General features: G+C 43.1%; 1 protein-coding gene across 1 annotated transcript; it reads right to left on the reverse strand.

The window, feature by feature from the left end:
* Positions 1-406: 406 nt before the first annotated feature.
* ENTPD6 (ectonucleoside triphosphate diphosphohydrolase 6) lies at positions 407-14,489 on the reverse strand. The gene is made up of 14 exons (XM_009641618.2): positions 14,452-14,489; positions 13,738-14,078; positions 12,286-12,362; positions 11,552-11,695; positions 10,335-10,410; positions 8,729-8,764; positions 7,500-7,588; positions 6,085-6,164; positions 5,104-5,168; positions 4,649-4,750; positions 4,037-4,177; positions 3,085-3,141; positions 1,909-2,021; positions 407-1,646 (listed from the first exon to the last, which is right to left on the reverse strand). The coding sequence occupies exons 2-14, from the start codon at positions 13,994-13,996 to the stop codon at positions 1,557-1,559; spliced, it is 1,329 nt and encodes a 442-aa protein (XP_009639913.1). The 5' UTR covers positions 13,997-14,078; positions 14,452-14,489; the 3' UTR covers positions 407-1,556.
* Positions 14,490-15,089: the final 600 nt, after the last annotated feature.

Raw genomic sequence — 15,089 nt, forward strand, 5'->3', positions numbered from 1 at the left:
GGCGGGGACAGGACGGTGTGACGGGATGGGGACAGCTTGCGGGGAGAGGGATGGCATCTGGGGCCGTGACGGCGTGAGGGGACGGGGATGGCTTGAGGGGACAGGGGTGGCACGGGGGGATGGGGACGGTGGAGGAGCTGGGATGGCAAGAGCGATGGTGTCAACCCATCCGCCTTGCGGGCTCTGAAACTAAAAGCCACACCACCACATTTTCATTTTAAATTGAGGGTTTATTTGTCAGTACAGCGGGGTTCAAGTGTCCCCTGTACACTCAGCAGCAGAGCCAGCAGCCAGGCAGCACCCCACATTACCCCCCCATGTCTCGCTGCCCCAGGGAAAGGACGAGGCTGCGACCATGAGCCCACAAGCCAGGGCACGCACTGCTGGCCCTCTGGGAGGCTGGGCTCTTTCGCACCCCCAAAAGACCACTCGGGCCTGCTCTAAACATCCATACAAATACAACACAATTCCACAGTTAGATTACAAATAGCACAATATGTCCTCTCCAGCTCCTGCTGCCTCCGAGATCGCTTTCAGCCGGCGTACAGGATGCTGTTGGAGTGGTGCATTGCAGCTACCCTGCCACGGCTCAGTGCAACCACAATACATTAATTTATCATCTGCAGGAAGCGGCACCAAAAACACCACGTAAATGCATTCATCCTGGGCCCTGCATCGAACTTGCCAAGGCACAGAATGTCTGTGAGGTCCAAGAAGCCGTGCTCAAGCTTTATTTTTGTGGCTGTGTCTTGTTCATCGATCTTACCCTAATCGACCCTAGCACTGGCAAATCCACCATTAGCCCTACACCCAACTCCCAGGCCTTGCTCGTCTCGATCCAGCAAATCTGACGCTTGTCTTCCACCATCTGTCTCCCAATAGCCAGGGAACCAACATTAGGCTGTAGGCTTTAACTCGCTGGGCATATAGGCTCTGATTCATGCCTCAAAGTCCGTATCCAGTTTCTAGAGTGCTCCTGAGCTTTTCTAATTCAGCCAGTGGAAAAGCAGAGGCAAGACTTCCGCTCTGCATTTCAAAGAGCACATCTGTGTTAATGCACTGTCTTTGCACGCACACACACAAGTTGACCTTCAAACACGGAAGTAGTAAAAGAAAAATCATCACTGAAAACTGCTGACAAACAGGAAAAAACCACCCTGAAATCAGGAGAGCAGAGTTCCTTCTGGAGTGACCATTTCCTACAGCGACTTCAGCACAATACAAGCACATAGTAGAGGCATATTCCAAAAAGGTGTGTTTTTCTCATAGAGATCATAGGTGTCCTGCAGAGTCCTAGTTTTCCTTCAACAATGATCAAGTTTTACTTCAAGGTGACTGCAGATGCTGTCAAATCAAGGCTTATTCTTTATACACTGCACTCTGCACTGTAAAAAAGAGCTAGTGATGGAGGGGACTTGCAGAGGGTGGGAGGCAAGGGGCCTAGTTTACGATGACCTCCCAAAGGACTCCGGAAGCCAAAAGCAGGCCCTTCAACAGACACTCCCATGATGGGCTTTGAAAAACTGAGATTCCCAAAAAGTGACCTTCAAGGAGCTTTAATACTGCAGTCTATTGAGTGAGTCAATGTAATGAAAAGTGGCTCCCAACGCCCAGCTCGTTTCAACATTGTCAATTTTCCGGGCAAGCTGGAAAAAAAGAAAAACAACAACCCAAACAAAAAAAGTGAAAACACAGTTCTTTGGGAGAAGGAGAAGCATGCAAGGTGAATACAGCGCTGAAGGTTATCACAACTGGTTATCACCATCGTAGGGACAGTGTCCCTCCACCCCCAATCCCAGCGCATGTGTTGTAGCAAGAAGGCAAATCAAAGACCAAACTATTGGCATGACGTCTACTGCCTCGGCACCCTCTTGCCCACTCTCCCCAGCAACCCATTTTGTGCATCACCTTAAAGACTTTGCTCTTTGGGAAGCCCAGTTCTTGCAGGAGGAAGGTGATGTACGTGAGGTCCATGCAGAGAAAAGGGCTGCTTCCGGGGCTGATTTCCATGGTCTTACATACTAAGGAGAAAGAAAACAGTGTCTGAATGTGTGCTGCAGGCTCAGGCCTAGCATCAGCCCAGCTTTGAAAAACCTCAGATGAATGCACAGAACACCTCTTGTCAGTTGAGTTGTGCAGTGATGAAGCCTGTTACAATGGAGTTGAAATGAGATGCACACGTTAGCAGAAGCACAAAAGCTTTGGCATACTGGAAGGAAGATCAAGGCATTTTGTTTCTCCCCTAAAACAGCTGAGTTTCTTGTATCTCTCTGGGAAAGGATGGAAAGGGCCTCCAACTTTTCTTCTATCTACTTCAAGCCTTTAAAAATCCGAGCAACCTCACGTGTGTTGTGTTTCTCGAGCATAAGCACTCGACAGATGTTGACAAAACGAAACGGAAAAAAAAAGACAAAAGAAAAGCTAAAACCAAAATAAAACTCACTTCCTTTCTCAGGATGAATTACACAAATGGTAGCCCAGAAATCAGAACTGCAACAATTGTTCAGTCATTCATAAAGTTTACCAAAAAGCACCACGTCAGTTTGATCAAAGACTGAGTCTGTGGTATGAAGAAAAGAATGTTTACATTCATAAATTTGCATAGGCCGTTATCTCTGCAGCTGATGAAGCGAAAAGCTCTGAACCGGTTTTACCCCTTTCCTGATTAACAATCAAGCATATGAACAAATCTTGAGGCAAACAGAAAAATTAAACCAGATTAGAACAGGTTATGCTAATAGGATGAGAACCCCCACATCTATTTCGAAAGCATGATTTCAGGATGACTATTAACTGGCAAGTTTATTAGTAATTCTTGAGAGAGTTTTGAAATATAAGTATTATAAGAGGTGTCTTATGTGGGCTGGAAGAGCAAGAATGGATATAAAATTAATATGAAATTAGTTGAAATCTTCAGAAATAAACAGAAATGTTGGTGAGATGCTATGGAGAGAGGTGCCCAAGAGAGGTGTTCAATATTTACTTATACCAAAAAAATTAGGCTTCTTGGCAGGTCACACATTTGCCACCCACGTATGAATTTACACACAATGACCAGTGTATGTTTGATTGTATTTTACTCACCGTATTTAGCTGCAATTTCAAAGTCACCGACAGTTAAGCTTCCTCCTTTTTCTTTATCTAAAAGAAAAAAAAAAGGTCTTGTATGGTTTTTGTATAAAGGCAATTGTAGATTCAAGTCATAAAAGTTGTTTTGGAAATCAAACCTTGAGCCACTGAAATCAGTAAGAAAACTCACACTTGCTTTAAAGGTAAAAGAGCCTTTGAAAGATCTAAAAGATATAGTGAAAAGATTTAAAAGATACAGATGAAAAAGCCCTCATTTTATGAAGAACTTTTAGCCTCATTTCCTAAAGAAACAGTTTACAAACTGTCTCACTTTGTCCTGAATGTCTGTGCTGCACTGCCCAGTGATGCCTGAACACAGTTAATGCCTTTGACCAGATCTGCAGGGCAGTGGTGCCCTGCGACATACTAAATCTGAAGTGATTTGTAAAACAAAGTGGCTGAGGAGGGGGTATATTTGTCCAAACTAGCTTGAGATCTCATCATCTGCTGTCTACCACTGAACATGACAGCCCCCTGTATACCAGCATACCACTGGAAAAGAGACGGGACGCATTCTGAATACACATGGAATTATATGAAAACCTTAACTCCATCTAAAAAGATCAGTGAAACAAAAACCACAGCCCAAGATCACTTTACTGCTTTACTGGCCAAGAAATCTGTTTATCATTATGAGGGCTTTTTTTCTATTTTGGACTGTAGAGTTAATGAGACAACAATGATTTCTGAAATGCAGAGAGTTTGTTTAAAAACCATTACCAGAAGTGACAGGTCCTATTTCACAGCCCTAGTTCCTTCTCTTATAAAAATTAAATAGCATTCGATATCCAGACCAATGCTGCACAAGTTCCATGGCAGCTTAGCAAAGCATCACGACGTGTGTAAGTGTTATCATTTCTTCCACAACTTGTTATTTAAAACAAAATGAAAACAGGAGCAAACGTACCTATGAGACCAACCTCTGCTGCACGGTCATAGTAGTAGGAGAAAGTATAAAAATCCAAGTCCTTCACTTCCTCAGCTTTATGCACTTTTTTGTAGAGCATCTTTGCCACTTTGTTAGAACAAGACTCATACAGAGGCTCACCTAAAAGAAGGCAAAGAAACCCAGCATATTATAGGCAGAGAGTTAAACATACATACAATTTATTTAGGATCTGCCAGGAAACAGGCTCCCTTTTGCACAACAGCACTTTGTAAGCTCTCCAGAGAGAACTGAAATCTGCATCTTCTTCCAGTGGCAACCCTTACCCTCCTCAGGCTGGGACTAAGTATGCAATAGATCAGAGATGGACATCATTTGAGGCAGAAGGATTTTGAAAGACCTGTTCACGGATCGCTCAACTCCACCTGCATTGTTACTAGCAGCTTTACTGACTGGACAGACACACCATGGCACAAGAGGAAAGAGCTGCAGAATGTCTTCAACAGCACATCACGAGGAGCCAGACAGAACAGTAAACAGAAAATCTAGTGTCTTTGCAAGAGGCTGAGAGTGTATCATTTACCCTGCTAATAGCATGCTGGCCTAAATAGGAAGAGTGATAAATCACTATACCTGCCTTCTGTCCTTTAATTTTGTACACTATCTCAGCATGTTGCCATTCAGATTTGAAGCCAGGTGGTAAACAAGGGCTGATCAATTCCTCCCCTTCTCCTACTGCAGAAGTAAACCAAAGCCACATTAGGGAAAAACATAAGGAGTTAATTTCAGATCTCTCACCCCCAGCCCTGTTCCACACTGTCCCACAGCCTCAGCAAGGCACCTCCAAGCCCCAGTCATGGCTCAGATGTCCCATGCCCCCCCAGGGCTGGCAAGAATCCAGGTCTCCTGGGATCTAGCAGTGTCACCTCCGGCATTCGTCTCAAATGCGCCCAGCCATGGTGACAGGAGTCCACATACCACTCAGGAACCTTGAGCCCAAAGGGAAGGGGACAGACAACTCTTCCCCCCACAACAGGGCTACGTACCCTATGCTCAGAGCCCAGACTTGAGGAGCACCCATAACTTACAGGGTTTTCCCTCAACTCCTCCTAAAATGGCAAGTCTTGCTGACATCAGCCCGAGTCCCAGGTAACTGCAAAGGAATAAAAGCCTCTGTGAACAACAAACATCCTTCCTCTGATACCCCACTGACAACTTGGCTGGGACATGCCAGTCTCCTCTACATGGTCCCAGCAAAATGGCTCGAGTCAGCAGCTAATACACATAAAGGGAACAGTGTGACAACCCACTCTCGCATTACCCTTATCCAGAAGGAAAATCTCTCTTTGAAAAAGCACAAGCAATAGCTGTGAACAGTTATCTAGCTCTTGAAGAACTGGGAATGCTGAAGGTGTTCCCCTAGCATGTCTCCTACCCTCCTCAAAGGCAGCACAGCCTCTAGCACACAGAATTGATGTTTTGAGCCCAAACACACCCCACAGCAAACATGGGCGGGAAGAAACTGCTTCCCTCTGCCCAAAACACTGGGAGCAGGGGAAGACAGTGAAGAGGAAGGAATGGCAGAGACAAAGCACTGTGAACTGACCACAACCCCCATTCTCCATCCTCCTGCACTGCTCAGCATTGAGGAGGTAGAAGAGTGGGGAGTGGAGCTGAGCCTGGAAGGAGGGAGAGGTGGTGGGAAGGTGTTTTTGATTTTGTTCTTATTTCTCATTATCCTACTGTTTAATTGGCAATAAATTAAATTAACTTCTCTAAGCTGAGTCTGTTTTGCCCATGATGGTAACTGGTAAGTGACCTCCCTGCCTTATCTTGACCCACAAGCTTTTGTCATATTTTCTTCCCCCTGTCCTGTTGATGGAAGGGGAGTGAATTGGTGGGCACCTGGCAGACAGCCAAGGTTAATCCACCACAGTGATGTGGCTCAGGTTTCTCTCCTTCTTCCCAGTACTCGTTTGCAAGGACCCCACTTCAGCAAAACACCTAGATCTCACTGGCTTCATACAAAGCTTCTATCTGTGCAGTGTGCTGTCTTTCCCACAACTAACCTGTATGAATACAGCTTGTAAGTGTTGTTAAACATCTGAAATGAAGTTGTATGGCCAGCTGGTGATGTCTGGAGGGTTGCCTGGAAAGAGAAAAAGATATCACTGCAAGGTTTCTATCAGCAGCAGCGAACACCAACACCATTTTCCAAAACATTAGGAAAACCATGAAACAACCCTAGCATGGTTCAGAGAGAAATGATGAATTTACAAGTATTTTGATTTGACAAGACAACCACAAAACCTGGAGCTGTCTTCACATAACAGTCTAAACTGGTTACATTTCTATTTGTATCCACACCAAATTGGTGTATAAAAGCATTATTTTAATTTAAAAAAGAATCCTTATTCCAGCTCTTAACTGCTTTTTTCAGAGGCTACAGCAACTGCCTCTTCACACGATCCCTGCTAGGGAAAACTGTGCAAAATAATATGAAAGCCAGACACGTGTTAACTTCCTACTCAAGCGAATTCAGCTGTGAACTTCCACAAGCCAGAGAACAGTACATCACTGTGCTTGCCAAGGAACAGAGTGAGGACCAGCCTGCCGGTCTGAAGAAATGAAAGGGCAATTATCTAAAGCACTTTGCAGCCTCTTCCCCAAGTGCAACAACACGGCTAGCGCGTTTGTGGGGAACAAAGCTCAGGCCACGATGCTATTCATGCTGCTGATACCTTAATACAATCTCTAAGTCCAGAATTTCCACATCCCAGACTCTTCACATGCCCTGTCATTCTGCTGTAAGAGCAAAATGTCTTGATTAGCCCAGGCTGAGACACTAGATACATCCCAACCCTCTGCTTTTGTGCAGCTTTATTATGAACAGTATCTCTGCTCAGGCCAGAGCCTTACAACTCCACATCCACAGGGCTTCCAGCTCACAGAGCACTTATCAAAATGCCACAACAGGAAGCTGAAATGACTAACAGCAGCATGTATTTTTTACTGCATAGTAACAGTTGCTCCTTAGTGTTCATTTGCAACTAAGTGAACTCGGGAAAACCAGAAACAAGGATTGAGAAGGCATCTTACTGTGTTCTTAAAACCCAATATAGGCCAAATGTTGGACTTGAATTCATTAACAGCACTGCCTTTGAGTTCTTCATTATAAGCAGCACAAACTGAGATTCAAGGATTAAGACACTCAGGCAAACATTGCATCTTCCCCAAGATAAAGCAGCCCTGTCAGATTCACCACATGCACCACTGACCCATGGAGCTGGAGTAAGAGGACTGACAAAGAATTGTGAGTGCCTCTATGACTGACTGTAACAAGGCAGATGTGACCAAGTGACCTGGGTTTTTCTGTCAGAAGTGTGGCTTCATGTCACACTGGTCTGTGTGACAAAGGGAACAAATCTGAGCAGTTACTGATTTCTGCACCAGCATTTCCCAACAGCGTGCATGTTCACATTACCTGAATGCGTGGAAGGAAGGTGATCTGTGTTGATCCACCACCCAAATCCAGCATCCCTACACTTCTCTTCTGTGGATCATCTAGGCTACCTGAAATGTGTGACAGAACAGAGAAAGCCACGGTGGGTGCTGTGAGAAACTGGCTAGGAACAAAACCAGAAGAACAGTGGTAAAGAAAGAGGACAATCTCATCTGTCAGCTTCCAGCCAGCACTGAATTATACCGTCATCTACTGGCACTTATTTTGGCTTTATCAGGGTGACCTGAAAATCTTCAAGTGACAGAATTTCTCTTACTTCTCTGGTGGCTATTCATGCCCTAATTACAGCAGCTTTGGTTATTGGATTCCTAAACATTTTTCAGTGGATGCAGGGACTCTTTTGCAAACTGCTCTGGTAACCACTTTGTAACACAGAGGAATGTGGTTTTCTTGGCCACCTCTCCCTGATCCCTCAGTAATATTTTGCAGATTCCTACAGCCAAGGGGATGACAGACTGAAAAGAGCTGGCCTAAGAGACTCAGCTCTCTTGGAATTCTTCCTGCTGCCAGCCCAAACCTCTCTTCTCATTTAAATCCAGTTCTTCTCAGTTAGATCCTTCAAATACATCTTCCTGACAAGACTAGTTTGTGCCAAGTACCTCGGTATACCTCATGATAGCTGATGTTTGAAGATCTCTGACCTTTCTGATATTTCCTGTGAACATAAAAAGCTTTAGAGCACTTGTTGTGTGTGCTGAACAGAGTGATCAGACAGAAGACTGCTTTACTTATTGTCAGAGAGGACTTCAGCTTAGTTTTTTCTTTACTCTTCAGCTACCTTTTTCTAAGCCAGCAGTGTAAACACTTGTGGTACTTCTGTTACAAATCTGTAAGGAAGTAGCATAGCACTTTAATTCTGTGCACATCTAGAATATCCACATTAAAAATTTAGCCAGAGCTAGTGGCAGACTCTAAAGAGGAATAGAATGCTCTGGTACCCTACAGGGAATTGAAAGAAAGGCTACATTAAACATCTAGGAAAAGGGATTAAACTCCTCACTCTGTCAATTAAATGGTCAAAATTCTAATGACTTAAATAGGCCAGGCCAAAACCAACTGCTGACTTATTCCCAGATCATTCTTTTTCCCACTCCACCCCAATGAATGAGCAAATCCCATGCAGGGGCAGAAAACAGCATGAATTTCACAGCATTGGCCATGTATTTATGCACACACTAATGTACACATACCTGTTAGAAAATTTATTGTGATCCAGGCTGAAATACCTAATAAGGAAAAGATTCAGAAGATGCACTGTTAGATGATACCATTTCATTTTATCTAACAACAGTAACAAATAAGGTGAGCCGTATTACAAGGTCTTCCTGCTTTAGGATCTGTTTAGCTGGAGGCATTTTAACGTTTTCCCATACAGTTTAGCTGCACCATCTAAACAAAATAATCAACAAACCAGAGCTTGCCATCCAATAATAGATAGAGACAGCAGAGACCATCTGCCACAAGCTCCCTTGTCCCCCTTCCACAAATGGAGGACTTCCAATACAAAGTCTCCAAAGGATGTTGAGCTGAGAGCTAAGCAAGAAGGACCTTCAAAAAGGGTGAATAGGATTTGCTCTGCTGAGCTCTCCTGACCCACCTTGCCCCAAAGCCAGTGTTTCCACAACTGTCAACGGCTGTCAAAAGCCACGATTAGATGCCTTGAACAAAGAGAATGACCTTCTATACCAGAGTTTACGCGGTATTTGGAAGAGAAATCCCATATGTGAAATGCCTGGAGAACTCTGTATTTCACAGGTCAAAAACTTAGGCAAGAAATCACAAAAGCTTCAGTCCTTAGTTAAAAGACAAGGAAATGACCAACACTCACGTTGTTCATTTGCTGGGAAAACATCCACTGGTAGGCTTTTGTTTCATTCAGGCACTCGACTTTTCTTTTGAATACTTTCATCTTTTCAGTATTCTTTTTTTTTTCCTATTTTCCTCTAAGCATTTTTGTGAGCCGCACTGTTTCTGTCCTCTTCTTGTTTTATAAACCTTTTCTCGATAAGTTAAACTAATTAGTGGGCCTTATGTTAACAAATTATTTATCCATGTGGTTAAAGCTCAAGCATGCTAGGGAACATGGTCCAGTTCAACCCTTGGCTGAACCAAGGCTGTCACTGCTATTAATGATTTTAAAACAAAACAAAAAGAATCACAATGTCTTTCTTCCATGAAGCATTAAAAAAGAAACTCATAAACAGCTCCAAACAGCTCCAGCTATTTTAAAGTTCGGTTTCTAAGCAGATCTAAAACACATTTCAACACTCAGTTACTTAGAATTTGGACATGTTTCTGTTTCTTCAAATTATTTTAAATCAAGACTGATTCTGGGTTCTATCCTCAGCATTTTTTTATGAGCATCAACTTACTTCAGTATTTATTTTCTTCTCTAACATTTTTTCAGACTGAACTCACAATCACATTCATTAGATCAGTTATAATTAACATTATGACCAAATATTCCAGAAAGCTCTGATGAGCATTGTCAAGAGCAAGGTGTGCAAAACCAGCTGTTGAAGACCATCTCAACAAGCAGACAGATACTCAGAAACCTTTCCAAAAGTGCTGACTGCACAGTGGCTTCTTGGTGATTCCATGGGAACTGCCTGGCACTCGGAGGTTCGAGAATCGGGACAGAGTTCAGGACCTCAAGTTGGAAAATGCAGCACAAGATCTCTTTGGCAGGCATTGTCTGAGGCAGCGTAAAAACTGTGTCAAACCCACTACTTGTGGGTTCCCACTACAGTGAGTGGGAAAAAACAGGAATCTCCAGGACTGCACAAGTTAGCCTACCTTCATCAGTTCCGTTCATTATCGACACGCAGTTGTCCCTCACGAAGAAGGGGGAGGCCTGAAAAATCTCCTTTACCTGTATTTCAAATAAAAGATACACTCAGAGAAATCTTTTTTAAGCTGGAAAGCAAGTTTTTTTAAAACTCCAGTTTTACACAACTGCTACTCTTCTTAGGCCAGATCCTGACTGCTGTGCACTACTTTGTTCAAAGTTCAAGAGCCCAACAAGCATCAGGCAACGCTCTGCTATAAAAGGTCAGCAATTTACACACTGCCTCTGCAGTTTGGTGAAGAGACAGGATGGATGTGTGGGTTTTCAGGCATGAAGACTGCTCAGAAATGCCATTAACATGGGATGGACATAGGTAGGGGAGGGAACCTAGTTTACTTTGCTCAACTGGTGACCCACAGGGTATTATATACGCATGGGAGAGGCAGGAGATGAACAGCCTGCCTTCCAGGAATGGCATTTTTACCAGGAGCACACTGGCTGTTAGAGGTCCTCTACACTACATCCTACATGAGGTAGCAAAGCCCTAGGTTTCCAGAGTCCTCTAAAGCAACAACGACAGCAGTTCCAGCTGAAGTTCAGTGTGGAAAAGAATGGGACAGCTTGCAGGCAGCAGAGGAGAATACGGACATTGGTTTCAAGCGCACCACATTTCTTCCTTCCAATTACTGCTTAGAAAAACAGTACACTTAAACAAACTTTTCCCACAGCCGTGAGGTCTAGAACGTAATATTTTGTTTATTTTTATAACATTTAAAAATATTACATATTTTACATGCCTATAAATACAATTTACATTATTTCCAATCAATACAAACGAGCAACCTTGCAGCAGCAGGCTGATAACATGACCAATCAAATAGCAGAGAGCTTTTCTCAAAATAGCAGCATCCTGGTCAAAACCACCAATAAACATGCCCAGTAAGAACAAGCCTGTGGTGACTGTTAGGAGTATCTCATTACACTCGTTATGTTATGTGTCATCTCCAGGCTTATTTGGAGCTGTCATCATTCCTCTGTGCTTGTACTCAACACAATTTCTCCCCCCCAACCCCATTTGAGATCAGGTGGCTCTGCACTGCTTTCAGGGTTAAATGATAGGAACGACTCATGTACATGAAGATAAAGGAGTATGTACCTTACACAGAAGGGAACAAATTTTGCTATAAAATTTCTGGAAAGCAAACTGAAGGACAAGAAATAGTACCTTATCCAGCAACTTCTGAGCTTTCTCTCCTGGCAGCAACCGTAGGCCAGCTGTGGCTTTCAGGACCAAAGGAGTAAACTTCCACAGCTCCATAGGAACTTCCTTCTTCGCCACCTCCAGGAGCTCTTTTATTCCCTGGCCACTCTGTGAGCAGAGAAAGAACAAAAAAAGTCATCTTAGAAACTTTTAGATTTGCCTTTCTTGGATGCAAAAAGGTGATCAGAGGTATGATTCACTGTAAATGTGGAACAGAGCCAAGTGAATATCACAAGGGATCAGAAGAAAGTTGGAGGACTCGCTATCTCCTACAGTGTCAGGCCTGGTGGATATAATGGGGATTATTCAGCAACAGGTCAAAACCAAACAGGAAGAGTCACTTTTTCAAACAGTGACATAGAAAACTCTGCCACCGAATGTTTTGGCTACAAAAGGCAGTATGACAAGTAGTTTGAAATAAAAAAAAGCCTTTGGAGCCAGTGAACACTATGAGCTGGGTGTAAGTCTGGGTCAGGAAGTCCCTGCAAGCCAGAAGGTAAGGGAGATGGCAGACAAGTCACTTTGTTCCTTGCTCCTCTGCATGTTGACCAGCATTTACTGTGGGTTTGTATCATTTGAAGATATTTCCCTGAACTGAGACTGTTCAGCATCCTGTACCACAGCAAGATGTTATTTGCAGGGCATATCAAGAACAGGTTTTGGGGCACATACTTTTACAGTAACAGAAACAAAATTACCTTTTCAACATCATCGGCATATGCAGATAGACCTGGCTTCAGTGCTTTAAACGTCTCATGGGTTAATTTGGGAGTCTCTGTTCAAAAGCAGTATACCAAAATAAGTAACGTTACAAATAATTCTACATACACAAAAAGAAAACCATTTTACAAATTACATCATTACATGCCAATGGAAGTCAACTGAAGCCTCTGTCTAATGAACTATCACAGCCACCCAACCTTTAAATACATCCCTTGCTATGGAATTAGCTCCCAAAAAACCATTTTTAAAATTCATGACTGTTTTTCAGGTGCTGGTGTCCACTATGCACACATCTTTCATGCATATCAGACAATCACCAGATGGGTGCAAGTTCTCTTTGAGCCCTTACACCTGCCATCTGCAGCTTTCCAAACTGCACCGGTAACATAAGACCCCGCATTTCAGCATGTTCTGTTCTGGCTAAACTTGACTTCAGCAAAAATCAGTGGAAGCTTTACCACCATTTTCAATGGCAGCAGAGGGAGCCAGACCTAAGTATTTTGGAAACCTGCGGTATAGGCAATTATATGAATCTGCAGGCAAGATCACATGAGCTTGACAACATCCTCCTCCTGTACCCAACTACAGTCCATAAAGTTTCCTGCAATATATTCTGAAATTGTGTTTAAAGAGAAGCAGGCAAGAAAGAAGCAAAGATTCAGGAATACACTGAGAGGAGGAAATTCACAGACTTGTTTAACAACTTTGGTGGCTAAGCCTTACATGAGCACATCCTGCAAACCTAAGGTGCTCCCCACAGGCCAGTCAGACTGTACACCACACTGCTAATCCTTAAAAGCATCCTCAGATCACCTACTAACAGCATCCACATGGGTTCTTTCATCTTTAAGAATTTCACAGATAGGAGCTGACAACGCCTAACCAAACAAAGCTTACAACTCCAGAGGAAAACTGGAGCTTTTTCGTACACTTCTGTCTTGCCTCTTAGCAGTACTTTCTGTCCAGGTGCAATACACAGCAATTTTAATCAAACAGTGAAGTTTTGCAATTTAAATCCAACACTGAAGCCAAGGATGCACTAAACCAGACAATGCAGAGAGACGCAGCTCACTGATGGGAACTGGAGACAAGCCAACAACCTCATGGTGAAAATCTGGGGGAATAAGACACTGTAAATTTACAATCTTCTCTTCCACCAAGGACCATGATGAAAAACTGCTCTTTTTCAAGGCACTGTTCTAAAGGTACAGCTGCTATTTAGTTCATATTCTGACATTACAGCATTTTCTCGTTGTTTAATGTTTTCTTGGTTTCATTCAAACCCACATGCTTGAATCATAATATGCTTCCTGATGGCTGTCTTTCTAGAAAGAGCATGTTTGTTCAAGTAATCCCTAGAAAAGAATCATCAATAATCTGCTCCATATGTTACGGAAGAATTAATCTGTACAATGAGCAGGCAATACCTTTTGGCTGCTGTGTAAATTTAAAAATATGGATACGAGTCCCTGTGCTTCCTGCGTCAAACATAATCCCATAAAAGACCGAGAGATCTGTGGTCAGTGCCTGATGGTTCAGTTTGTCTCCCCTGCTGTCAGCAACTCCTTCTGTTGCTCCCATGACTGGTTTGGAATCCAAGTGCCATTTTATGTAAGCAACATAAATAGCTATGCATGCCAAAATCCCAAAAGCGAAGAACCGCTTCGATATCTTCATGGCTTCCATTTATCAGATGTTTTGTTTCTTCCCTTTATCAAGTCTTTTATTTCTTGTCCTTCACACAGAACAGGTGGTTCCCACATCACTCCTATATCCAACAGAAAAGAAAAGATATGTTTTATTTTCTAAACCTTCTGAAAGGGTCTATGAGTATGGTGGTTATTTGATAAGGGACTTACAGGAGTAAACTTGACTTGAGCATTAGTTAAATACTTAACAGTTAATTGGTTTAAACCTGTGATAAGAAAGTTGGGCATGATAGCCAAGGCAAGCAGTAACTCACTGCAACAAACAGCCTGGTAAAAAAATTTACACACAGGGAGTGACAGACTACTGGTGAGTAAAAGCATTTATGCCTGCAGCTCCTTCAGGATCTGGAGTAAGACTGAGATATCAGCTACTGTCTTCAGTGCTCAAATCTATCTCAACTAACCCAGGGAAACTTGCAGTTAAATGCTTACATTTATTCCAGTAGGACAATGTAGAACACTGCATTCAAAAATCTGGGATTCGCCTGCGAATCACTTGTAAAACTGGACCTATCAGCAAAACCCCTCTCTTCCATGTTGCTTGTCCTACCTATCAAATGCCTCCATGGCTGCTGGATGCCTACGAGACTGCACGCTACTTTCCCAATGGTTCAGAAGGAACATATGCATCCTCCCTCAGCACGTCATTGAGATCTACAGCTAATTTTAAGACATGAAGCTGCATAAATCTTCTGTTCCTCATTGCTACTGAGGCCTAAGAAGGAACAGACTAAGGAGAGTTCAGAGAAGCTAAATACAGTAACTGAGGAAGGGACCTCAAGAGGTCTCTCATCAAACTCGTGCTGAAAGCATAGGCAGCTACGGGGATCTACCACGTTGCTCAGGGCTATATCCAACTGCATCTTGAAAACCTCCAAGGATGAAGACCCCACAACCTCTCTGGGCAACACAAATCATTTGCGGTTATCTTTATTAGTTCCTGGATGGTGAAGGAGGTCCCAGAGGACAAATAGTCCCAGAAGACAAACTACACAAATGGCCAAGGACAATTTAAAATCAGTGTTTAAAAGGCAAGATGGAAGATCTAAGGAATTAAGAGTGAACCCCCA

Source organism: Egretta garzetta, unplaced genomic scaffold, assembly GCF_000687185.1.
Source record: "Egretta garzetta isolate BGI_Z169 unplaced genomic scaffold, ASM68718v1 scaffold17, whole genome shotgun sequence".
Taxonomy (NCBI): Eukaryota; Metazoa; Chordata; class Aves; order Pelecaniformes; family Ardeidae; genus Egretta; species Egretta garzetta.